At 36.7% G+C, this 27382-nt stretch overlaps 1 protein-coding gene across 1 annotated transcript; it reads right to left on the reverse strand.

The window, feature by feature from the left end:
• Nucleotides 1–3625: 3625 nt before the first annotated feature.
• FGL1 (fibrinogen like 1) lies at nucleotides 3626–23475 on the reverse strand. Its single transcript, XM_045535540.1, has 8 exons — nucleotides 23304–23475; nucleotides 19918–19997; nucleotides 17463–17643; nucleotides 12082–12241; nucleotides 11671–11768; nucleotides 7630–7718; nucleotides 7269–7456; nucleotides 3626–3985 (listed from the first exon to the last, which is right to left on the reverse strand). Exons 2-8 carry the CDS (start codon nucleotides 19987–19989, stop codon nucleotides 3826–3828), a joined length of 948 nt encoding a protein of 315 aa, XP_045391496.1. The 5' UTR covers nucleotides 19990–19997; nucleotides 23304–23475; the 3' UTR covers nucleotides 3626–3825.
• Between the last annotated feature and the right edge of the window lie 3907 nt (nucleotides 23476–27382).

Consider the following 27382-nt stretch of genomic DNA (forward strand, 5'->3'; position numbering starts at 1 on the left):
ATCTCCTTGGGCAATAGCTAAACCCCAAATTATCTTGTTTGTCGTTTGGTGTAGAGGAACTGCCTATATGTCTACTTGTTTATCTTTCTCCCCAACTAGACCTGTCAGTTCTTTGAGGGCAGGAACTCTGTTATGTTGATCACTATGTCACTATGACCTCACCGACACCAAGCACACAGTAGGTGCTCAATAATTGTTTGTCAGATGATCAAACAGCCAGTTTCCTCAAAAGGATAAAACAATTTGCCTGTGGCTGTTCAAAAGAGTAAAATGTTAGATATGTTAGATTGATGCTTAATAAAGGTTAAAATGATGGAAGATTTTAAAAAATAATTTCTAATAGAAAACACTAACCTTTGAACATTTGGGATGAGGATACTTCTGTGGCAAAACATAACTTCTTACTGTGCTGGAGAAAATCAAATTGACACAACTTTGGGAATGGAATTCAGCAATTCCTCTTCTGCAAGTTTATCTCAGAAGATAATCCAAAACACGAAACAAATCCTTTGAGTAAAAATATATTCATTACAGCATTATTTGTTATAACAAACAATTGGAAACAGCCTGAATATTTAAAAACCAATTAAAATTTTTTGAATGGTCAAAAATTGTGGTATTCATAATAACCATATGATGAAGTTTTATAGAAACTTCAAAATTGTGTATGAAAAGATATTTTAATAACTTGAGGATATAGTTAGCTCATAATACTGTAGTAAGTAAAGGAAGAAAAATTCAATTCTACATTAAATGTGATTCTCCAACTATTATTAACAAAGCAAAACAGAACCAAAAAGTTATCCCCAAATGGCAACAGAGTTTACTTAGCTCTGATTGATGAATAGCATTCTTTTTACCCCTGCTTTTTAAACATCTCTGCGTTTAAATTTTTTTCTACAGGAATATTTTATTCTTAGATGAAAAATAAACTCTGTTTTTGTTTTTGTTTTTTTTAAATAAGTTATTAAAGAGCAGCCAACTGTTATCACAAGGGCAGTTAGGTTAGATTTAGGAAACTCTTCAAAAAATGAAAAAATTTTAGAGGAGCAAACTTGGCTGTTGAATTCCTAGAGCCAAATTGCATCCCACTGTATGTGGTGTGTTATATCACATACACACAATCAGTTCCCCAACTGTCAGAAGTCAAGAAGACACATGTATTGAAATAAGAATTGATGTGATGTTCACATTACTTCTATTTTATTCTACAGCAGCTTCTGCTAATATTGAAAGTTTTGAATTCAGATGATAAAGTAAATATTTGGGCTCATGAACATATTAAATACATACTTTATTGCTTATAATTTCATTTTTCTCTCCCTAGGCAGATTCAATATGACCTACAGTGCTAGAAGCTTTTTCACTGCATCTGACTCAATTTAATTCCTACAAGTTTCTCAAGCCAGTTTTAAGGTCCACACTTGACAGATGAGAAAACTAAGTTTCAGAGAAGTGATCAGTCCAAGTTCAAGTCGTTTTTTGGCCTATGAATTCTGATCTTCAGTACCTGAAAATCTTTTAATAGTGTATCAGAGCTGGACCATTTTATTCTGTTAAAAAAACTAAAAAGTAACAATAAAAATATGTAGTAAAAAGTTAAAAAGTAATAAAAAAACTAAAAGTAATAAGAACGATTCTCATTTTTAGAGAAACAATAGTCCCTAGGGCTTAGTGACTGGAAAAACGATAATTAAATTATTTTTATATTACTTTTTATTTCTATTATATTAATTTTTTCTATGGTGTTTGATGATTGCCATGTACTGAACAAATAACATGGACTTTTGGGACAATGAATACCCAGTATAGGATGCTTCTGGATTGTGTTTAAACCTGCAATAAAAAGAAATGAGTACAGACAAGTCATGCATGCAAAATCAGAAGCCTGTGATCTTCTTCTACACCACAGCCATTAGGACTTCTCAAAACCAAGCTGGTACGCGTGCAAATGTGTGTGTGTGTGTGTGTGTGTGTGTGCGTGCACACGTATGTTAAGGAACATGTATTTGATGGCGTTAGAACTCATAATTTGGAAATCTGTTGTGAATACCTTAGAAAAGAATGAATGAAAGGTGAAAGGATATTTAGCCTTTTTAAAAAATATATAAGCTGGGTAAACCTATTTTCACATGATTTTATAATAGCACTCCTTGTTTGTAGTGACATCTTGAGCGTATAATTAGCCTCAGTATTGTTCTATAAATTAATCGTGTTTAAAAAAAAGAAACATCTCCCATACAGGCTGTGAGTTCCTCAAAGGCAAACCATGTTTACGCATGCTGTATTTACAACACTTAGCACTGTTTTTGTAACACCATAGGCGTTTGATAAGTATTTTCTTTTTAACTGTTGGACTGGACATATTTTCAAAAAAAAAGTACATATCTAGTTTTTTTTAAAAAAAATTAATTCACTCAACAATCACATCCAAATAGACTTATACTATCCATGCAGATTGTAGACATGTGTATATGTGGATTGAACAAAAATTCTCTGGCACTGCTATCCAAATAGAAATATTATATGCAAGCTGAGTTCTTGTTCCTATAAGATGAATAAATCCCTATTTGTTTGGACTTCTATAATCAGGTGATTTATACCTTACAGCTGAACACACTCTTAACTAGATATAAAAATGCTGCATGCCATCTGCCCCTCTTGGAGCTTCACCAGGCACACTGGCATATTAAAGGACCTGAGAAATTCTCAAAACAAGAAATTTGTTGAATTTTGTTTAATACATCATCTAAATGCATTTGATCAAGGAGCACTTTTCTTTATGTACTAACTATTAGTATCTCGTAAAACTTTGGTTCTCCACATCCTTGCTTTTCCAAATGTGATTCTTACACCCGCAGCATCTACATCATGTGGAAACTTGTCAGAAAACCAGAATCTTAGGCCCCACCCGAGAATCAGAATGTACGTTTTAACAAGATCTTCAGATGATTTGTATGACATTAAAGTTGGAGACGTGCCGCTTTGGAAAACACTGATTTAGAGAATAAAGTACAACTAACTTTAACATCTTTATATGACCCATGATTTCAAAGGCATCTATTATTATTGTCTCTTAATGTCTACCTCACTAATAATCACACCTAGTTCTTATTGAATGCTTACTTTGTGCAAGGCATTAAGCTAAGTGCTTTCCTTGTGTACTCCTCAAAGCAACCCTATGAGGCAGGTGCTATTATAATCTTTATCTCATAGATGAGAAGCTGAGGCTCAGAGAAGTTAAGTAGCCTCCCCAAGGTCACACAGCTATTAAGCATAAGAATTAAATTGAGGCCCGGGGAAAGAAGTGTAAAACCTACATAAACATCCTAAAAATATGAGTAGTGTTTTACAGTGATTGAAATCCTGAGTTGTGCTTAAGAGTTTCAGTGCTGTAGTCTGAGACCTGAGTTCAAATCCCAACTCCTAATATTTATTGTCTGTGCAGTTGATTTGGAAATCCATTATGTGCTGAATTTTGTTATGTGTTTTGTCAATTGCGTTCATAATTTATTATGCATTTGTGCTTGTAGCTCCTAAGTCATGATATATATTTTATACTTTTTAGTTTTTGTCCAACATAAACTCTTGTCATAGCCCTTTGCCCATAGGAATTCAATAAATATTAACATAATCTACATTTATTTGGTGAATACTGCATATCCTCTATACTTAAAGTACATTAAGTAATAAAGGCAAGTAAGGAGAATGAAAAGGAGTACACACAACGATTGCCATTGTTATACATGGGTATATTCAGAATTGCTATTTTCAAATCATTGAAAACCAAGAAGAATTGCAGAAATGAACGCCAAACAGGGACAATTAAACAGTATTTGGGATAAAATCATTTGGCCTAATTTTCATAACCACAGACTTCAAAGAATACCACCACCCATGCCAGGTGTACCACACAATCCCATTGTCCGTCTTAGCGGTGTAGGGGCCACTGTAGTACAAACCATTCAGGTTTGCAGAGTGACATCTAGTGGGAGGAAAAAAAGAAAGAAAACAGAACAATCAGAGTAGAAAAATGCCATTTAGAAACCCTTTTATCTTGCTAATAAATAATCAAACCTTTTAAACTATGGATTCTGCTATTTTGCAGACAAGTAAATATTTATTAGTTTCCAAGAGCTGAGAAATTTCTGGGTATTTTAAACCAGTGAGTTTTACTGCCATAACGAATATGGCAGTAAACCCAGGCCGCTTGTGGAGTGCTGAAAAATAAGCATTTCGGTTCTTAATAGACTTTAAACAAAAACACGCTCTTGTAACCTCTAGCCTTACAAACTCCTCACTCAGAACAGTGTTAACTTCGTACTTAGCAAGAGCTAAGGTTGTGTTAACAAAGCAAGGTGTGGACAAGTTCCTCTACTGCCAGCTTCCCTGGATAATTTGCACTTACATGTTCATCAATCTGCTGCCAAGACTTGGCTTTCACAATTCAAACTCCCTTCTTCCCCTTCTTTCAATTGCTGGCATATCAATTATTTTAATCTCAGGGGTAAGCAAATAAAACCTAAACCACCATTTAAAGTTTTCCCAGCCATCAACCGATAATCACTTGTCTGAGTCGCTGAGTTAATTTTTTACATATATTGCACCCATCTAGATAAGTTAGTTAGATTATCATCAGTTAAAAAATGTTCCTCTTCCTCCTCTAGAGTCTATAAATTTGTCTTTGATATGTATATGACAATTTTCTGCATTGTGTTGTTATGAAATTAATTACTGTATATTTCTTTATTGATATGATCAATGAAAAGGTGTCAGAATTAGGATATAAGGAGATCATTCCCAAGAGATAGTTCTGAACATCTATGGAAAGAACCCAAATTATGGAATCGAAGAAGCCTATAATTTATCCATAAAGGCTGAGTGGCTGGCTTGGATCACTTATCAGCTTAGTGATTCCCTCCTGCTGACTGTTCTGGCAGTCCTTCTAATTGAAAAGGATGTAATTTATTGAAACCATGTATGTTAAATCTGCAGTGTCAAGAGCCTACTGTGTTTCTAAAACAGCATGAAAAACAACATTAAGGAAAGAAAATACTGTAAATTGAGCTGCCAGAATATATATTTTGGCATATATTTGTCTGTCTAGAGACATCTGCTACGCACACTTTCATATTTGGTCTGTGATTTATATCCCATTAGGAAACTGACTCTGTGGTCAATATAGGAAACCTATGTATTCTGAGACCAATTTCCCAGTACCCTTCAGTTTCTAGAACAGCCTGGATTTGAAACTAGGTTGGGGGACTTTTGGAGCTCCGTTGGTGAAGTAGCTGTGCGTATTCACATGAGATGCTATGTCAACAAAGCAGAGAACACACCAACGCTCAGTGATTGATTTGCTATGTGGAAAAAGAACATCTTATAGGTGGGTAATAATTATGAAGTGCCAACATTTCATGTAAATTAGAAGAACTATGAGACAGGACCAAGAGTAAGGAGGAAGAAAGAGGATGATAGAGTCAAACTACAGTAGTAGCAGGCATGGTAGAAGTAGCACCAAGTTTCTGGAACGATCTACCTTTCCTTCAGCTTTTCTGATTTTCCAACTGCACAACCTTATCATTTCCTTTGACTCCAAGGGTAAGGCAGGCTTATTATGTGTGGCTCCATAGGTGGCTCCAGCCACTGAGTTGCCTTTCTTTATTCTCCCTGAGCCCATGTCTTTAAAGGCAGGTAAATCATTCATTTACCCACGTTAACGTGTACAGCAGTTGTCACCTGGGTGCCATACAGCCAATCAGCTGGATAAAGCACATGGCTTTGATATCAATATTCTGATTATTTCTGGATATGGAATTCTGTTCAAAATCAAACATTACTGACGCTTGCAGATGACTTCATGAATCACAGGTAGGTTTTGCATAATGCTAACTTATAGGAAGAAGGGAAAGGAAAAGGAGGAGGAGGAGAAGGTGAAGACGATGGGTTTTAAAAGAACAGGAAAACGACCAGGAAAAGACTATTATCACCGTCAATTTGCGAAGCTGGAGAAAGAACTTTGTTTCTCCCTTCACCCTGCTGCAAGTACTCTAGTTTCCTTACAAGTGACTATTACATGGACTCAAACTTTTTTTAAAAAAAGGCAAAATCCAGAAAAGACTACTGTTTTTGCAACCACAGTAGTCTCCCCTTATCTACAGGGGATACCTCCCAAGGCCCCCGGTGAATGCCTGAAACTGCGGATAGTATCAAACTCTATATATACAACATGTTTTTCTATCTGATAACCAAGACGGCTACTAAGTGATTAACGGGTGGGTAAAGAAAATAAATGAAAATTTAAATGTCCAGATATTTTGAGGTGGCCCCTGTCTTCTAAAGAGGAAAGAAGACATTCAAAGCTCAGACATTGCCCAACGGTTTGAGCACATCTGCTCTGCAGACGTAGCAGGACCATTGGGTCATTTTTAAGGAAGACTACGTATGAAGTGTACATGCCTTTCTTAAATTTGTGACTGCAAGTGGAGCTGTCTGGAAACCAGCTTAGGTAAAGAATAGTTAAAGGAAGCAGGGATATTTGGCCTAGAGAAGAAAAAATATTGAGGAATACGGTAAATACCTTCTCATCCAGGGCATGAAGAATTTTGCCAGAAAGGAATTATAATTCCTCTCTAGCTACTGAGGAAAAACCTGTTGAGCAGGTTTCAGGTCCGTAAAAGAAAAAGCTTTGTACAATCAAAAATGAATGAATTTGCTGATGAAATAACATTAAAGTATTCAGGCAGAGTGTAGAATTAGGTTTCAGGAATATTGTAAAGGAAGTTTCTGCATTGGGAGAGGCTCAGATTCAATGAATTAATTAATGAAAGTCATGGTGTTTGCAAAGTCGTACTACGTAGAAAAAATACAGCAGTAACAATGGCTATTCTGTGGCTGTTACATAGGAGGGTGAAGAACTAGTTGGTTATTAGGATGCCACAAATATCTTTCATATCTATATATGCTCTCTATTTCTTTGTGTCAATTTGTCCCATTCTATTTCTAATTCATCTATAATTCAGGTTGCAAACAATCTTTGTAAAAGCAATAATTTGATTTAGTTTTATGACATAGCTTTTAAACTTCCCTAATGAATACAATGAACAAACCCTCATAAATATTTTATTGCCAAAGAATTCTAATAAGGATGATTACATAATAATACTAGTATTACAAATAAAGATCGGAATTATCTCATATATTATAATTAATGCCCATCAATGAGATATCATCAATGCCATTATACCTATGTTCATAAAACACCAAACCTGTTAAACCACCAGCCAGACTGATCTTCCTCTGCGCAGTTCCCTTCATAGTTGTCATGGTCTCTGTCCCATGTGCTGAATTTCATTCTTTGGTGACTCGCCCACCACTGCACCTCAGGATGAAATCTCCCTGCAAGGGAGTCTCCGGCTGTTCCAGAATATTCCCCGATATTCAACTCATAGGAATTCTAAAAGACAAAGAGGCAAGTTCTACTATCAGTGGTCACTATTTTAAAAACATGTTTATTTAATTTAAAAAAGAATGGGCTCTATTGTATAATTTTCTTTACACTGACTTGAGGGTTATATTGCAAATTTTAAGTATTAATTTGTGGTGTTACTCATTTGAAAATTCTAGTACCTTTTCATCTCCAACTTTGAAATTTTTATATTGTGCATAACGGCTATTTTTTTCAAAATCTGCAAGGTCGATTTTTAAAGTGTAGTCATCTGGAGAGAAAAGCAACAAGAAATTGCAATTTTTAAAATGTGTGACATGATATCAACCACTTATGCTTGAAACCATTTCCTTCTGCCAAGAATCAGTTTTCAAAGAATTAACAGTGACTCCACTGAATTTATAACATGAACATTTTATTGTGTCATTTGCTTGAAAAAAATGAGGGACACAAGATTAAAGGTAAAACATTTCTACTAGGTCTATCACAGGTAAAAGGTAACGCAATTCCCTTGATAAGGAACAATAGAAAAAATAAGTTCTTATTTAGTGAGATTAAGAGATCTAACAATGGAAGGGTAGATGTTTTAAGGAGTTTAATAGTTTATCCTCTTTTTCTTAATTTCAGTAAGAATGTTGATCTTAAAAATAAATAATGACTATTAATGACATCTTTTACTCTCTTGTAGCCAAACTACTACATTATCATAATGTAGTAGCCATTGGCTGCATATGCAACAACTTGGTTATTTTCCTGGTAGTATAAATGATCAGGCAGCAAACTTTTTAAGGATCATTTGAGGAAGAGATATGAATCCTGGTTGTTATCTGAGAACCTTCCATTGATAGTGGCTCATAAGATTAAGAGAGTCCTAGCATCAAAGTGTATAGAAATGGATGTTATTGGAAGAGAATTTCAGAGACAGTAGAGGAACATTCTCAAGAAATGCTGTACTACCACCATTCTTGATAGTACTACCAACATTCTTGATAATTATTGAAAAATACACTAACATCAATGACTCTGAGTCAAAAAGTATTTCTGAAGAGTTAATATCTGAATGTGAAAGCATTTTATGAATACTTTAAACAATTTATTTGACATGTATTCTTTTTTATATATGCTAAAGAATGATATATGATATAAACAAATTTCTATAAAAGAATAACAACTATAAAAATTCTAAGTGATAAAAGAGGATTATCAAAAAAAATAATGATTGAAATAATTGCTTTCTTCAAAGTCATTTTTCACCATTGTGCTATTGTTTGCAAATAACAAAGACTATTCCTTTTTCAGAAACAGAACTATTGTCAAGAGTATAGAAAGTTATAAAATAAATTGATTATTAGATCATATATGTTCTACCTTCCTACTTTGATAAATAAAATACCACAATGACCTGTAAGGCCAGGTTGGAATTTAGAGTCTCAGCCTCCTGGGAGTTCCAAGCCAGAACATGGAGACCCAGGGAGAGAGAATCCTTGTGTTCTACCTCCCAGGCTGAGTCTATGGCCGGCCTTCCTTCTCTCCTCATCTCTATCTTCATCACACAAGCGGCCTTAGACACACTTGTGGACATTCCAGGCTGCATATCCAAGCTCTGTTCACAACCAGAGTAAAAGCTGTTCTTTAGCCTCCTCGCAAGCGTAGGGGTGGGCACACCAGCTGCACAAGAGTACAGACAAGGAAGAGGCCTGTAGGGGTCTTGGAAACAAGCTCAAAGCTGTTTGGGCAGGGAATTCTGGATTCCTCATTACTGAAGCAAGCTTAGGAGTGGGTGCGGGCTCCTGTTGGGCTTGCTGCTTCGGCACCATGGACTCGTGGCCACACTGAGCTCTCTAAAGGCAGTAAAGGTCAGGTGAGCCGAGACCGTGAGGTGAAGAGGAGCAATAAGACAGGCTAAGTCAACTGTGCTAAAAAATAAATTTGTGTTATAGGAGAGATACAAAGTCGGTCTCAATTTTTTTAGGTAACCATCTAAATATCTCTTTGAGCAATAAGTAAACAAAATTGCAGTTACAGGCCATTTCTCAATTAATTTTATTACAAACACTTCCAGTCAAAATTTATGTAATGGGGATAAAGCTATTTTCAGAGGCAACGTGCTAGCCTTATGTGCTGTCATATTTAAAGGATGCAGAGACAAAGGCACTGTCTTTTGCTGGGGATAATGTGATGCACAGTTGTGAGGTCTTGTACTGATAAGTACATTTTTGCTACCATAAGAGTAGCCAGCCTGAATTCCAAATCAAAACATGAACGGGAAGCAGATTCGTTGGCAAAGTCCATCTGCGTGAATGTGGACATAGTAATAACTTGAAAAATAATAAGTCTGAATTTTGTATATTTAGAAGGAGCCAAGAATTACTGCTTTGGAGTTTTTAACAGTTTTAATAAAAAAGCAGATAAATATTAAATGTGCAAACAAAACAAAAGCTGGTATAATAAATGTTATATATCTGGCATAAAACACTTAAAGTTCGGATAATAAATACATTGAAGAAAAAGAAACCTTATATAAATTTAGAGAACATTGATCACAAAAAGGGCAAACAAAGAAAATACTAGGCTTCTAGGATTATACATCCTCTCTAGCTATCATTCTAGTGTCTCATAATTATAATCCTACTGTTATGAATATGGAAACACCAACAACTTTCCTGAACTTGGATGGAACAATGTTTTGCTCTTATATTGAATGCATTGCCAGCATAATTTAGCATGCTTTCTGGGGCAATACTATTGGTTTTTATGAAACATTCAGGATCAGACCCGAGTGGGATTGACTACAATCTCAGACTACAACTGAGGGCAGGAAGACAACAGATGGGAATGAAAGAACATGGGAAACAGAAGCTTGGAAAACTTGTTATCAAACTAATGATATTTTAGAGAGATATTGAACTCTTCTTAAAGATAGGAATTGTATAGATGTCTGCAATTTACTTTGAAATATGTGTAAAAAAGGTGGATTGATGGATGAGTGGAGTAATGAGTAGCTAGATGTGGGATTAAATGAGCAGAGTAAAATGTTAACGTAGAACTGAGGTGGTAGGTTAAAATTTCTTCGAAATTTCTTGTATCTTGGGAAACATTTCAAAATAAAAGATGGGGGCGTGTGTGGAAACGAGAACATTTAGTATATTACCGTATTTGATTGCAAAAAACAGCCCCAATTCTTCACCTTTCCCCTTTGCAATATGACTTTGCAACTCCTATCACCTATTTCCTTTCTCCTTAAATCTGAGCTGGTCCCGTGACTTGCTTTCCCCAATAGAAGGAAGCGACTGTGTGCCAGTTTTGAGCTTAGGTTGCAAGAGATTTATGTGCATCTAATGTCTTTTTTGGAATTCTGCCTCTGCTACAAGAACAAGTCCAGGCCAGCTAACTGGACAACGAAAGACCATATGGAGCAGAGCTGAATCCTTCATCTGAAACCAACCTGGAGCAGCAACTTCAACCAGGAAGTTGATTGCAGACCATGAGCAAGCCCAGCCCTGAGCAGCAAAATCACCCAGCCAACTTGCAGGTTTGTGAGAAATAATAAATTGTGGTTGTTTTTAAGCCACTAACTTTTAAAGGAGCTTGTTACACAATATTACTGTGGCAATAGATAACGATTGCAGTATATATAATCTTCAGGCACACAAAGCATTAAAAGAGAATGATTATGGGCTGGGCCATGCCTGTAATCCTAGCACTCTGGGAGGCTGAGGCAGGAGGATCACTTGAGGTCAGACGTTCCAGACCAGCCTGAGCAAGAACGAGATCCCACCTCTAACAAAAAAATAGAAAAATTAGCTGGGTGTGGTGGCGTATGCCTGTAGTCCCAGCTACTCAGGAGGATGAGGCAGGAGGATCGCTTGAGCCCAGGAGTTTGAGGTTGCAGTGAGCTATGATGACACTGCAGCACTCTAGCCTGGGCAAAGAGTGGACCCTACCTCAAAAAAAAAAGAAAAAAAGATTATGATATTATATTTCTTTTCCACAAATAGAAAATAAATATGAGAAAACAATGTCCCCCTAACCCAACTCTAGTTTCTTTTCCTCTAATTTTAAGCAGCCTCATTTTACAAAGGGGATTATTGCCCAAAAGTTTCATTGCCACCTGTAAATCACAGCAGTTATTGAATTAATTCTATTGCCTGTAATTGAGCAGAAAACATTTTGGTGTTGTTTTCTTTGTATTCAAAATAAATTTGATGCCAGGCAAACCTTACCTTGTGCGGTCAGTAAGTGAAGATTTTTGTTACCCAGCCAATATTCACCATTTTTCTGGACAAAATTTCCAAAGCCATTTTCATAGTCATTCCAGCCTCTAAAAAATTTAGAGTATAAGCTGATTTTAGCAAAGCCTATCTGCAGTACCCCAGGTGACCAACCTCCGCCACTACCCTCACTGCCAATATTTTCTTGATTAGTGAATTCACTTTCATATTCTTATTCTTCACTCACTCTTAGAGACAGTGAAATTCTAATTCATAGACTCCAAGACATGATCAAAACATTTAACTTCCCCGTAATACTCTGAAATAAAATAAAATAATAAAAAATAAAAGAGAAAAAATGATTTAACTTATAAATCTCTCACTTGCTACTCCACACAAATTCATGTGTCATAATTAGCACACCTGTTAAAGTTCTCGCTGCCATCAGATCGTCTCTGAATTACAGTCCATCCACCGCCATCAGACATGTCACAATAAACAGAGAATTCTGCTGGGCTCCGGAGAGGTTTGATTTTGTAAAATCCACTGTTTTTATACCCATCATTGAAAATCTCTGAACAATCTGTTTGTAACACAAGGCAGGTAATGCAATATTTATTATATGTCTTCTTTGTTTTCTCAAGGGAGCCTCTGAATGAGATTACTCAAGACTAATAGAGACAGATGAACACATTATGTAGATAATCAGCTTTTTAAAACTGCATCTTCTACATCTTCCAGTGGATATTAGGAAAGTCTAATTTCCTTTCCTAGCATGTGTCATGTGACTCCTTGATAGGAACACAGAAAACCAGGAGTGAAATACGGATCTCGTTTCTCATTTCTGATTTTTGTGGAAAACAATTTAAAAAAATAAATTATATGTGTTCAGTTAGACTATATTTAAGTGGAAATTATAGGTTTATCAGGCAGAAGAGTAGAATTTCTCTCTCCTATAAAGCTAAGAATGAAAGTTGAAATATAACATCAAACAAATAATTTAATATAGGTTATCTTGAATTAGAGCCCGATTCTGAACATCTGGAAATGAACCCAAAATAGTAATCTTATCAGATTCTTATACCACCCAGTCTCACCAGCCCACTGAAAATTTCTAACAGTCCACACATTCTTGGATATTTTTTCTAAAAAACTGCAAGCTTCTACTATTCCTTTTATCCCCTAATTTTTTCTTTGCTGTGGTTATTTCTTTGACCATTGAAGCAAACATAGCTACCAATTTGTCACCAAAAGAGAGTATTGGTTTCTTAAGCCTCCTGAGGGTGGGATAAATTAATATCCATTGGATCTTCCTACACTGATTTGTACAGACTTAGAGAATATGACGAATATGGACTTCTCTATTGTCTAGATGCCTAGGAAGCTACGTTTTAGGATGATTGAAGTAGTGGCCACTATAAGGAGAGTCTCAAGAAGACCCAGCTACAGACATTTAAATAAAAATACTTTAATTGAACATTGCCAACTTTCATATTTTACCCTTATCCTTTTATTAATTTTCCTTTTTGAAAAAGCTTTCTTTTCCTGATTGGATAATTCCATTCTTTTAGCTTATTTTTAAGTTCTTTCTTACTTTTCATTGTTTTGATGCCAAATTGTCTGCAACTCTCTTTTGTTTTCTTACAGATAAATATACCGCACATTAAATAGGTTGAATAGGCCTTAGAAATCAGAAGAGAAAAGAAAATAAAGAACCTTAGTCATTTTATAAAGCCCTCACAAGGTTGAGACCAATCACATACCACTGCTTTGGTGAGATGTTTATCTTTGTGATTTAGCTTTTATTCATAAATTTATTTTTGAGATTCAGAAGCACAAGTGTTCCATACACATTCTGAATTATAAAAAGGATCCTGTTTTGGCAATTAAACAAGAAGAAAAGCAAAGGGAAAATGATTCCCTAAAAGTAGCTCAATGTTGTTAACAAGCTTACCTCTTGTGGTCAAGTGTATTGGACAACACTTTCATTAAAGTCTGTGGATTCTAACCCCCTTAGGAAAGGAGCTCCTTGTTTACATTTAATCTCTTACCAAAGAGCTGAATAGTAAAATCTCACAGGGTTCAGACTGTTTTCCAGGCAAATATGGAAATGATTAGCTATAACATTTGCCTCTGGAAAACTTAGTGAATACAGAAGTTTCAGCCAACATTTTCTATTTGTTTTCATTTTACGCCAACTGTGAGTTTGTTGTTTGTTTGTTTTTTTTTTTTTTCATTTTCCTTCTCCCCAGAAGAAAAACACAAGTTAAGATTTAGAGAAAACTTTCAACTGAAAAAACAGCAACGAAAGCAAAAATCCCAACAAATAAGTAAGTATTAAAAAAGCACGAAGCACTAGTAGTTCAGCTGCTTATAGCACACAAGTTAAGCAGCCTGCTTTGGGAAATGTGGCTTAAATTGTCACAGCAGAAAGTTCAAGCAATGTAGAGTTTAAAATGTTAACTAGATATTTAAAACTATGATTTTCAATATGTTTTGACCAGCTCAACTCCCTGGAGTATAGGTAGGGGAAAGGCCGGGTTAAAGAGCTCTGTGTTCATGGAAGTTAAAAAAAGAAAAAGCAACAGGATTTTTGGATACTTACATAATACTAGAGTGAGGCCAGGGCTTCCTGCCTTCTGTTTTGACAAACATGGCATTAAACTGGGAGATGTGCACAGTTTCTCTGATCATGCAGAAAGCAAGCCTTATGGGAAGGCTGAATGTTTAAGCTCAGAAAGTGACATGACAGCCTGCCAAATGTCTCAGAATGGTGGCTGAGGCTCAAAGCTGAGTACCAAAGTACCCCACATTCTAAATGCAAAAAACAAAAAAACAAACACAACAACGGACAGCAACGGAGGTCAGCGGCCGCCACTCCACAGAGCATGCTGGGACATTCCAGAACTGGCCCGGCCACCACCAGCCTTACCCCCAGGCAACATAAGAAGCAAACTAAGAGAATAAAGGAAACTGGCTCTTTGGAAAGCACATTCTTGTAGGATGGAGTGAGTGGGCTCTCTCTTCTGAAAACAAGGGAGGGAAGATATAATAATGTCCATAGATAACCAACATTTATTGAGTACTTCTTTTGCACTAACTGCTATGTCAAATATATTAACTCATTTAATCCTTACAACAAATAACAGATATTCTTATCATTTCCATTTTACAGATGAGGCATATGAGGCACATAGAGGCTAAGTAATTTGCCCGAAGGCCACAGCTGGCAAGATGGGCAGCTAGACTTTGATACCAGGCTTAGAGTCAACTCCTTATCCCCTTTGTATACTGCCTCAAGAGACCCACATAAAGATTGAGGGCTACTGCAGAAGGGGACATGGTGCAGCCAGTGGTCTTGTCGACTGAACAGATGTAATGATGCCAGATTGTTGTGACTGTCACCAGCTAACATGAATTTGATAACAGTAATCTGTTAATTCATAATTCTATAGTACCCAAATGCTTAAAAAAAGATACAGCTTAATTATATGCTGTATAAAACCACCTGATTTGTGCACTGTTTGCACAAATTGCTAGGTTGTATGTAATTAGGTGTTTTCTACCATGAGACGAATTAGAATTCAGAAAATAACTAATTCAGTAATAATATAGTAACTTGTAAGTCAGAACAAAACAATTCTGTTTCTACAGACCATATATATGAATATTTTTTTTTTTAATTTAAGGACACCAAAAATGCAAACTTAGACGTGAGCAAGTTCTTATGTATTTTATATAGTATTATATAATATACATGTTATGCTATAATATATTTTTATTGGAATTTTTGTTATATACTTTATTTATTGAGTGTCTGTCCTTGGTAGACTCCCTAGTACTATTTGTATGCTGAAAAACAGAGTATAATTGAATTGTATTTATATTTTGTATTTTATTCCCCCTCTCTTTCATGCTTGCACCATACATGAAGAATATTAAGTGCAAATCTACTGACTTCTGGATTCTTTTTTAGCTGTTACACCCAGAAACAGTCATCTAGAATGCTTATCATCTGTAGTATTATTATAACACATCATATAATGGTTTGTCTGGGCTTTCTCCATCTGACTCTTCTATCTAACTCCTGCTCTGATCTTGGCATTTTAACTCCTTATTCCTTGGTGATCTCTTGTTCCCCCAGGTCTGCTCCCTAAACACAAGGACTCGATTTTTAGCTCTTAAGCCTCAGTCTTCCCATGACTGGTTGTAGAGTCCCGGAAACAAATGTCTACCTGCCAGTCTCCTGCCATTCTTGACCCTTGAATCTGTGTTGACAACCTTCTCAGACTGTGTTTAAACAGATACCCTGAGTCTTGAGCTTGATTTGCAATTGGGAATAATGGCACTTCACTTGTATCCATAGAGTTCCTTAACCTTGAGATCAGTTTTGGACCTACTTTTGCAACCATGTATCTGTAAGCTCATCCCTTGAAGGACAGCCCTGTGTTTCCCAAGCCTGCTTTTATCTGAGTGGTCTCTGGTTCCTCTTTGTTCCATGCTCCAGGAGCACAGGCCATCTTCACCCTGCATCCCCTGACTATAGGCCAGTGGCTCTGGCCTCCTTCTGGTCCCTAAGGGTGTGGAGGAGGGCAGTGGACTCCAAGGATCAAGGTTAAAGGATAAAGATGATGGTCAACAAAGGGTCAGGAGCCCAGGGCAAGGAGTCTGAGCAGAAAGAGATTAGGATCTTGGTAAAGAGAGAAAAAGGAGCATTTTACTGAAGCATAGGCTCTAAGGTTCTAACAACTCTTATATCCTATACTGGTGAATATATGTAGAAACACAAAATAAAGATGTTTTTACTCCCATAAGCTTTGGTCTCTACAGTCTTTTGATTATAGTTAGATATATTTCCCAGTTTATGTTTGCTTATCTTGCTCTTCCTCTCTTTATGTAATACCTTCATTTCATTCATAAATATAAGGATTATGTCCCAGGCACTTCTGATAAGAAGGTAAAAGTGCATTAAATGTCATCTCAGACCTTACAAAGTGCCCAGTTAATTGGCCAAGATAGACTCATAAATGGAAATTATAATGTATCATGGTAGTGCTAAAGTCAACATATGAACAAAAGTGCTCTAGATAGCATTATCTTTGTGACAGTCATTGTTTGTTTACTCTAAAAGATGCCTTTTACTTCCGGAGGAAGTCAAATGAACAGTTGTTGTTGTGTTTTTTTCAAATGAAGAGTTTTCTATAGAGAATAATGATATGTGTAGTGATGTGTATAATGAGTTGACAGTTTAAGATCATTTAGTGTCTGGGGAGATATACTGGCCTAATCAAAAGAAAAACTACCAAACCATAAAATATACATACAAAAACTAGTCTTTTATTTTCCTTAGTAATTTTGGTTCTTTGTCCCTTTCTGCCCCTTTTATTCTATTACCTTATTTGCCACCCCATGGTACATTAGAGTTTCAGAAGGGAAAACTGCATAAATGCAACAAGGAAAGATACACAAATAAACACAAAGCTCAAGTGTAAAAATTCGCAATCATAATCTGCCAGTTGCACACTGATATTTAAACAATCTAGTGTCCTGATATCTTATTAAACTACAGGAATTCTCAGATATTTAGCATTCACATTAAATGTCTCCTAAGGAGATAACAGAGAGAAAAGAGTAAAATATGGCATGGGAGAAGACATTTAAAATTGATATAATATTTCATGCTTGTTACTGGAATAGGAAAAGCGCTTCAGCAAAACCTGAAGCGAATAAATAACTAGCACCATGACTGCACATGGGTATATGATATAAGTTGTTGAATCACTTAAGAAAAAATAAATTCTGACCTGCATACTGTCTCTTGCCTCCAAGGTCAATGACATTATTCTCGGCTCCGTCGTCAAGGAACTGGACTTCCTTCTCGTGCAAAAGCTGCGTGATCTTGACCTGTTGCTGTTTGACCCGGGTCTCAAGCAGGCGCACCTGGGCTCTGAGCCTCACCTGCTCCTGGGCGCAGTTCTCGACAGCCTGCAAAGTGAGGTGCGTTTCATTTTCATGGAAAACAAATGCTGCTAAAAATTGAGATGTGTCAATGATTCCATTTGATCTCCCATTTTAGAATATTATTTCAACCAGAAAGTGGTTTGAAAATTCTCACATGATTTGCCATTTGAAGAAGAAGAAATTAGGGGTTATGCTAAAGTTGCTGAACTCAAGAAAGGAAATAATATAAAATGATCAGAATCGCTGGGCTAATAGCTTTATAGTTGTCTCATTCGATCCTCATAATAATTCCATAAGGTAGGAATGGGGTCAACCCTGATGACAAGACACCTCATGAATACCCAATGGGTAAGAGGAGTCAGGATTCAAATCCAGTTCAAGGACATGTGCTCAATCTCTACGTGATACCAGCTATGTGTTTCCTGCATTTTCCTAAACAGTAAAGTGCTTTACAGAAGCGAATTGTATCGTTAGTATGTCAATCTCCAAGATAAATGAGGTTTTTCAATGACTTTTTGGTGTAAGTGTTTTAAGAATGTAATTTAATGCATATAATCTGATGACATATGGCAGCTTTATAAGGGATGCTCCTATGGATCACTTATCCCTGAGTATCGCACTCATTTATTTACCTGTTGCTAGAAGTTCTACTGGGGTCACTTTCACTTTTATTTCTTTGTTATTTTTCCCTCAGCTACTTAAAAAGGGGTGGGAGGAAGTTGAAGTCATTTGTGTTTTTCGAAAAGGCAAATCACCCCAGAATGTTACAGGTGAAAGAACTTACCAGCTGCTTTCTAAAGTGCCAACTGTCTGAGCTGAACCCTCTAAAGATAAAGTGAACTTGGTGGGGGAATTGGGAAGGAGAGCTGCAGAGGTGGGTCTCCTAAGAAGAGTTGCTGAGGCCAAGAAGTTGCAATTTCAGGAGGGCCATCAGGAGTAGTGAAAAAGGGTCTCAAGATGAATTTTTACCATTCTCCCATTTTCACCTTGACATCTCTATCTTCAACTCATGTCATGATCTCCTGTGAAGTATATAAATGTTTACTACTGGGAAATTATGAATTTTAATATGCAATTGTCTTATACTACCTTTATACAGATTATTTCCTAAAAGTCATTCAATTATAGTCAGATATATTTTCAAATTTACCTTTGCATAACTTCCTGTTCCTATCTTTCTGTACTAGCTTGTATTCATTCCATCAAGATGAGGACCTACTGTGTTCCAGGGACGCTGCTAGGCAGTCAGAACAGCACAATTAGATATCCCATGTTGGGCAAAGGGAGGAGGTAAGGTACACTGCCTTCCCATAAAGGATTACATGGAGTCCACTTGCTCAAGGCTTCTTGGGCGTGGCTCCGGGGAAAAAAAGAAAAAAAGCGAAAAGAATAAAGGATTATAATTCAGACTATAAATTTCAGGAGGATAGAACTTCAGCCTCAAAACTCATTCATACAGCGAAATATATGACTGGAAGTCATAAAACAATGGAAAGTAGTGGCAGAGACCCCCTTCCTCCTATCTCTAGGTCCAAGTCCCTGAACCTCTCCCAGCTATTTGTCTAGGATTATTTGTTATTTGCTCTTGGTACTGTCTCCTAATCACTCTCATTTATCCTCTCTGAGAGAGCTATTTGCTTAGCCCTTTGAGTCAAACAAGCCAAAAAATGAACAGCAAGAACATTGTATGGTGTCTGGATCCTGTGTTGTTTTGCAACAGTGGGAAACTGGTTGCGATATTATTACATATAATGCACTATGTCATTTAAAAATAACTGAAGGCATCACAGGCCAAGTATGTCCAATCTTTATGAGACTGCATATAAAGGCTTAATAAGCTTATTTAAAACTTAGGAGTTTTCTTTCTCCCAGAACTTGAGTAAATGAGTATCTTGTCCTTTTTACTCATGAATGGAGGAAGGCACGAGTTCATTGTAATTACTTCCAGATAATCTGGTTAGTTTACACTAATAGTGTTCAATATTAGAAAGCCCAAAGCCAATTTTAATTACGATGGACAGTTTTAAACTCCTAATATCACATAACTGGCCAAATGACTCCAGTGAATTAAAAAAAGATTTTACTTATTTTTTTGTGGATATTGATTTTTACTTAAACAATTTTTTTTAAGTATCTGGTAAGTGCTACTATTGCCAGCCACTTCTGCCAGCCTTTTTCCTTTTCCCCACTTAGTTAAGTTTTTTCAGTGGCAAGTTACAATGGGTTTTCTGCAAAATAAAAGAATTCAAGTCAGAGCAGGCATTATAAATACAATAAGAGTTTTCACAATAAGCTTACCCAACTTTCCCTGCCCATCACCACCGCAGTGGCAACAAGGATGAAACTGAACATCTTCGCCATTCTCCCCATTGAAAGAACTGCAAGAACAAAAAGAATTTCATTAATTTATCAACTTTGAATTTTCCATGAGACCAGAGTTGGGTTGAGACGTAGGTAGCTCCAGGAGGTGGGATGCAGCTCTAGGACATCTATAATCTGAGAGTTGCTGAGGAAATTCTCCCAGACCTTCCCAGCCTTCTGCCACACAGAATGATGCTCTGTGTTACCTTAAATAGAATTGAACCTGATCGATTACAAAAAACAGAGGAAGGACTCTAGCTTTTTTAGTGGATCTAATGTGCTGCTTGTATGATGGTATAGAAAAGACATAGGCTCCATAAGCAGAAAGACCTGGGTATTTTTACTGAGCCCCTTCTAGCTGTGTGATATTAGGCCACTGACTAAAATGTTCTTGTCCTACAAAAGGAAAATAATATTTCCTACCTTACAGGACTGTGGACATTTTGAGATAATATTTTTAGACAGCCTGGCATATGATAAGTGTAAAATGAATAGTAATTCATTTTGTATATGGAAGACTGCTTTTGTTTTTAAAAGAAGGGGAAAAAAAAGAAAGTTATAACAAATAGGAGGGAATATGCATTGTTTTCCTCAATATCGCAAGCTATTGAGATAATATAAAACTTTTAAGCGCTGCTTAAGTTGTGGAGGAAAATTAACTTTATCGCTTCTTGAGATTATTTTTCTAGTCAATCTTGAAGTCTTGAGTCGGGATGAAAAACTTTGCTCATACGCAAAATAGTTTCTGTGTGCTGCCAAAGTGGTGAGTTTTCATAAATTTTAGAAGCTAAGGATCCTAGACAGAGAAACTATCTGCATAGTCTTCAAACAAATTTTATACCTATGATTTCTGCTAAAAAAGAACTGAAATCAACTGCATGATTAAATCAACTTAATAGAACCCATGACCACTCATCCTTTTCAAGTATCACTTTCTCAACTTTTATGTAATTAAGAAGTAGTTCCTAAACTTTGCTGTCCATTGGAATCATTTGGGGAGCTTTAAAAAATCTACATACCCAGGGATTAAATCAAATGTCTAAAGATGGTAGACAGGCCTTGGAATTTTTCAAAGAATCCCATTTAATTCTAATGGTCAGCAAAGTTTGGGAACCAACGATTTAAGCCCTTAATAGACAATGTAAACAAAAACCTATGCCAACAAAGTAGGTAGTTCTCAGTCCTCCTGGAGCCAATAAAAACAGTTACAAAATGGGAGGGCCACTGAATTCAATGGAAAATAGCATGAAGGGCGATTTACAACTTGGAGCATTGTGAAATACAATGTGAACATTTAAAGTATGTGAAACATGAGCATCACGGAGAGTAATAAGCAGTCTATCAGATGTGACTATATACTTTCTAGGACTGTGCTATGCATTTTCATACAACATCTTACTTAATCCTCAAATAACTCTCAAATAATAAGGCAAGTACTATTATCCCCACCATTCTGATGAATAGATTAGTGCCATTAAGTCACTTTTCTAAGATCGTACAATCGCTTTGTGGAAGACCCAGCAATTGAGCAAGGCGAGCCACACCTTGCAATTAATATTATTGTTTCCCCAGCATTTAACTCATTGTGATAACCCCAATAAAACTCTGTCTCAAAAAAAAAAAAAAAGTTTAGCTGTTGTCTCTGCAGAAATTATTTCCCCTCTGAGAAGAAGCCAAAATTTTTTTCAGAGGGGAAAATATTACTGCCTCGCCTTCAAACTGAAGTCTGATAATACTGATATACTTTCCTCCTGTTGGAAAACAACGGGCTAAGCGTATTTTTGAAAATAAGTGTTAAGAGCTTTTGATTGGATTGAACACTTGAATTTCTTATTTCTTTCTCACAAAGCCTCACTAGAAAAGGAGTAGAGAATATAAGTGTAGGCCGGGTGCCGTGGCTCAAGCCTGTAATCCCAGCATTCTGGGAGGATCGCTCAAGCTCAGGAGTTGGAGACCAGCCTGAGCAAGAGGGAGACCCTTCTCTACTAAAAATAGAAAAAATTAGCCAAACTTGGTGGTACACACCTGTAGTCCCAGCTATTCTAGAGAGAGGCCAAGGCAGGAGGATCGCTGGAACCCAGGAGTTTGAGGTTGCAGTGAGCTATGATGATGCCACTGCACCCTATCCAGGGCAACAGAGCCAGACTCTGTCTCAAAAAATAAAAAATAAATAAATAAATAAAAAGAAAAAGAAACTTGTGGGAGGAGGGGATGGGTATATACACACCTAATGGGTGCGGTGCGCATCGTCTGGGGGATGGACACGCTTGAAGCTCTGACTCGGGTGGGGCAAGGGCAATATACACAACCTAAACATTTGTACCCCTATAATATGCTAAATTCAAAACAAAACATTAAAAAAAAAGAAATTTGCTTTGAAAATCTGGTCTCCGTCATTCATTAAAGTAAACCATTATTTATTCTGCAAATACGGCTTGTGGTAAAGTTGTATCAAATTATTATGTTCATTGCTACACAACTAGTTGTATTTTTTTTGGAAATATTTTTGCTTTAGGCCGTTTCAAAACTTATTATAAAATTAAAATTGTTTTCAAATGGATTTTTTTTGATAGACTGTATTATTTGATATAAATTATTTTAAGGCTACAAGTTCTAATTCACTCCTCACTAAATTTTAAAGAATTATTTAATTAATTACACTGCATTAAATTTAAAGACAAAAATATTAAATTTGGAAAGGAAAATTTCTACAGCTGATATGTCACTTTTAAAAACAATTACAAAACAAAGGTACATTAGTAGCATGTAAAATTTCAAAAATGGTATGGTTTAAGCAAGCCATTATGAAAGGATAAGAGATAAAAGAAATTTGAAAAACAAGGGAAAAGTTTTTGCAGGAAGCATGTTTAACAAGTTAGCATTCTACAAATGGACTATAACCTTAATGTAAGATAGTTAGTTAAAAATTTACCCATAAACACAGTCTTAGAGACTCCTTTTAAGTTATTTTCTTGAAAGCCTTAAAGAGCTAAATATGTTTGATATCCAAATAAATGAAATAAAGAAAAATATTTCTGAAGTTTTTACTTCTGGTTCATTTTATTTTCCATTTTGCATACTGAAACTGCAAATCCTATCATTTACATCCAATTCCCATCCAATTCATTCAAAATATAAAGGAAATGGTAAATAGATCATTTTAAATATCTTTTCCAAGTTGCAAAAGCAGCCTTCTCACTAATCAACCTGACCTCTTCCAAAATCTTACAGTTGTTTCCTGAGTTATGGCTACTACCATACCTATGAAATAAATTAACATTATTATGATAATGTCAAAAGTGCAGAGACATTAAACAACTTGCCTAAAGTCAGAAATGAGTCAGAGATCCAGCTCAGGCTCCATCCAGACACTCGGCTTCCCAGGATCCTCTAACTGCATTCAGAATTCGTAATTGTTTCTCCATTATTTGATTAGAAATAGAGACAATGTTGATTCTGGCTTTAATCCAGAAACAACAAACATGAGGAAATTGGTTTAACTGGAAGGGGAAAAAAAAAAAAGGAGACTCAAGGACAAATCCCATTACTCTGATATTTTCTCTTCCCCCCTCCATTTGTATGACTTTTTATGAAAGATCCAATAATATATCTTTATAAAGATATTTATTTTTAACCTCTTATTATTGTTTTCATCTAGAGAATATTTGTACTTTAACTTCAGAAATGCTCAACTGAAGATTAAGTAAAACCAAACTTTGCTTTGTAGGTACTAAGGATAATAAAATTTTACCTATGAAGATATGAATTAAAATGTCATTTCAGGCCGGGAAAGGTGGCTCACGCTTGTAATCCCAGCACTTTGGGAGGCTGAGGCAGGAGGATCACTTGAGGCCAGGGGTTTGAGATCAGCCTGGGCAACACAGTGAGACCCCATCTCTACAAAAAAATTAAAAATCAGCCAGGCATGGTGGCACACGCCTATAGTCCTGGCTACTCAGGAGGCTGAGGCAGGAGGATTGCTTGAGTCCAGGAGTTTGAGATTACAGTGAGCTATGATCATGTCACTGCACTCCAGCCTGGGCAACAGAGTGAGACTCTGTCTCTCAAAAAAAAAATCATTTCAATTAAAATATGGAAAGAAGCCAAATTTTTCTTAGTTATAAAACATGAGGCAGGCTAATAATTGCCAAGATGAAATGGTCGGTTTACTTGATCTTTGAGAAAAGCAAACGTATTCCCTGAGGTGCAAAGTTGTGAAATTTATCTGTGAGCATCGATTATACTCTGAACAAGTTGTTCCTTTTGTTATAAAATCCTCTAGAAGATTTTCTAATGTGTAATCGGCAACTTGTTAGCTCCATTAATCATATTGTGTAATAGTTTCAGACTGGAAATGGGGTTTGTTATTTCTTTTTTCATGGTGATGTAACTCAAGCATTTGTTTGCTATTTGTTCTGTGGTCCCATTTATTAACTCAGATTCCAGTAAAATGTCAAAGTTGTCTTTTCTTTCTATTCCTCTTCATTTACTGGACTCAAACATTGCTGGTGTTTGATCTTTAATACATTTTCCTGTCATTCAGAAATTTCGACGCGTACTAAGGAAAAGGTAATCCTGATGGCTTATGGGGAAAAAAAAAAAACAACTTGGCTGAAGTGCTTTACACACACAGAAGTGGAAATTATACACTCATGATTGTAGAGAATTCAAGCTGCTAACATTAAATTTCAAAAGCAAAAATATGGTATTATTTGGCTAATTTTATAATTACCTCTGTGGTAAAATGAGATTATTTTGAAATACAAACCTATTTTTCCTCCTTGTATCCCTTTTGCTTTCTACCCATTCAAGCAAGTAATAAGCCCTGTGTTCACCTCCTCAGAGAAGGGACAATAATAATGACAGTAGCTAACACATGCAGCATACTTATTAGTGCTAGACATGGTAATTATATTAGCTCATTCAGCTACAACAGCCCTATGAGTAGGTACTGTTAATTACCTCTATTTCACAAATGAGGAAACTGAGGCACAGAGGTTGAAGTCACTTGCCCAAGGTCAAGCAGAGCCAGAAGTCAAAGGTAATCCAGCTCAATCTGCATTCTTCACTCTTTAAGACAGACTCTGCTGTCTATCAGGGACTTGGCTGGGATCACCGCCTCAGTAGAAACCTGGAAAAAGATAATCAGGTAATAAAAATGGAATCTAGGGTCAGAATTGTGGAGGCATGCAAAAAAAACTGAACTTGCTAGGAGCAATATTATTCCTTTAGACTGTGGATGTATCGTCAGAATATGGTGGAAAAACTGTCATCAAGAAAGGCCAAAATTGTGACCTCGCACAATTGTACCAAAGCTAAAATGAGAATGAGACCTGAGATAACTGGCTGAAAGTATGAGAAAAGAATGATACAACAGGAGCAGGTTGGATCCCCCATTTTGAGGAGATCGTCTAGAATCAGAAGGGTTGGGATGCATACTTTAAGGCAGCGGTCCCCAACCTTTTTGGCACCAGGGACCGTTTCATGGAAGACAATTTTTCTACGGACTGGCCGGAGGCAGGGTTGTTTGGGGATGATTCAAGCACATTATATTTATTGTGCAGTCAAACCTCTCTGCTTATGATAATCTATTAATATATTTGCAGCCGCTCCCCACTGCTAGGGTCAACACCTCAGCTTCACCTCAGATCATCAGGCATTGGATTCACACAAGGAGTGTTTAACCTAGATCCCTCGCATGCACAGTTTACAGGAGGATTCTAATGCCACTGTGGATCTGACGGGAGGCAGAGCTCAGGCGGTGATGCGAGCAATGGGGAGCGGCTGTAAATACAGATGAAGCTTCGCTGGCTTGCCCACTGTTCACCTCCTGCTGTGTGGCCCAGTTCCTAACATGCCACTGATCAGTACCAGTCTGCAGCCCAGGGGTTGGGGACCTCAGCTGTAAGGCACAGTTTTTTAAAGGGGATTAACTAAATAGAATTGCGAGGTCATTAAGATTCACATCTCAGATTAGTTTGTCTACAAGTTGGATTTCATGCACTTACCCTAAGAGTTCAGTTTCATTCGTACGTGGGGTGAAACCTGGTCAGAGTGAGTTTAAGAAAGAATGGAAGGGGAGATACTGGAGACAGCTAACAAGAGGAGCTGAGCAGTAAGTGTAGTATTACTACAAGGAGGAAGTGGGCAGAGAGGTTTGTTTGTTTTTTAAAGGGAGATATTTGCAAAGGAAAACTCCCCCCAGACTATAGTTATTAATATTATCAGAGAAATAAGAGACAAAAATAAAATGCTATTTTTTTTTTACAAAAGAACAATTAGTGAAGAAGAAAGATCTCGAGGAAATTAATACAATAGTCTGAGAAAAAGTCACTGAAAGAGTTTAGAATATATTTTCAAGGAGACCTCCCAGAAAGTAGAATAAAATGACAAGGATCTGCAAAATAGAAAAGATAAGAAAATTAGGGGTCTAATTCAGGAAATCCAGCATCCACTAACTGACATTTCAAAGAGAACACAGTAAACATTGAAGAGTGAATTATCAAAGAAGTAATGGACAAATAATTCCCAGAACTGAAGGAGATGATGATGAAAGAGCCTATTTAGTGCCCAGCACAATGAATTAAAAAACAAAACCAAAAACACCCACCCCTTGGGCACACTGTGATGAAATTTTGAACAACAGTGTTAGCGAAAGGTTGCAAAACACTTTCAGAAGACTTGAAATGACGTATAAGGGACTGAGACTAAGAATGGCAGCATCCTGTTCCACGGGAACAATGCCTTAAAAATGCTGAGGGAATTTATATTTTCCTAATGAGGACTATCTACACAGCCAAGCTACCAATCAAGTATGAAGATAGAATAAAGACATTGTGGAGACTCAAGAACTAAAAAAAAAAAAAAAAAAATCCACCTTCACATAGACTTTCTGAGAAAGATCCTGACAATATGAACTAAAAAATAAGTGTAAAGATGGATAAAGAGGAAGATGAGGAAAAGGAACCAAGAAAAAGTGAGGTGCTTTGCAATGTGTCAGCTTGGCTAGGCCGAACTACGTTTCCCAGAATTCCTTTTCCTTTCTGTTTCCATAGGATTACCACAAGAGGGATTCTGGCATGAGATCTGGAGGGTAGGAAGGAAGTGGCAGCTATCTTTGTAGCTCACCTGTGCTGTCACATGCCTTGATGGCATAAGAGTGGCCGGGTCTCAACTGCTCCACCTTCCCCTGGATATAATTTGGATCTTCCTTTTAGCACATGACAAAGGGTCTGGCTTCTGCAGGACGCCCATGTCACCAAGGTCAGAGGCAACAAGAACCAGACACAGGTTTCAGTCCATCCTCACGGTCTCCAGCTCCTGCTTCCATTACACCCATCTGCCCTCTCACTTACCTGCCCTGCATACTTTGAGCTCCAATATCACCTGTGGAGACAGCAGT

The sequence above is a fragment of the Lemur catta genome, chromosome 22 (genome assembly GCF_020740605.2).
Source record: "Lemur catta isolate mLemCat1 chromosome 22, mLemCat1.pri, whole genome shotgun sequence".
Classification (NCBI taxonomy): domain Eukaryota; kingdom Metazoa; phylum Chordata; class Mammalia; order Primates; family Lemuridae; genus Lemur; species Lemur catta.

Coding starts and splice junctions, on each gene's coding strand:
- FGL1 (XM_045535540.1), bottom strand. CDS start 19,989: ATGGGGAGAATGGCGAAGATGTTCAGTTTCATCCTTGTTGCCACTGCG. Junction 12,242..17,462: donor AGGCAAGAGACAGTATGCAG/GTCAGAATTTAT, acceptor TGTTACAAACAG/ATTGTTCAGAGATTTTCAAT. Junction 11,769..12,081: donor GGCAGCGAGAACTTTAACAG/GTGTGCTAATTA, acceptor TAAATTTTTTAG/AGGCTGGAATGACTATGAAA.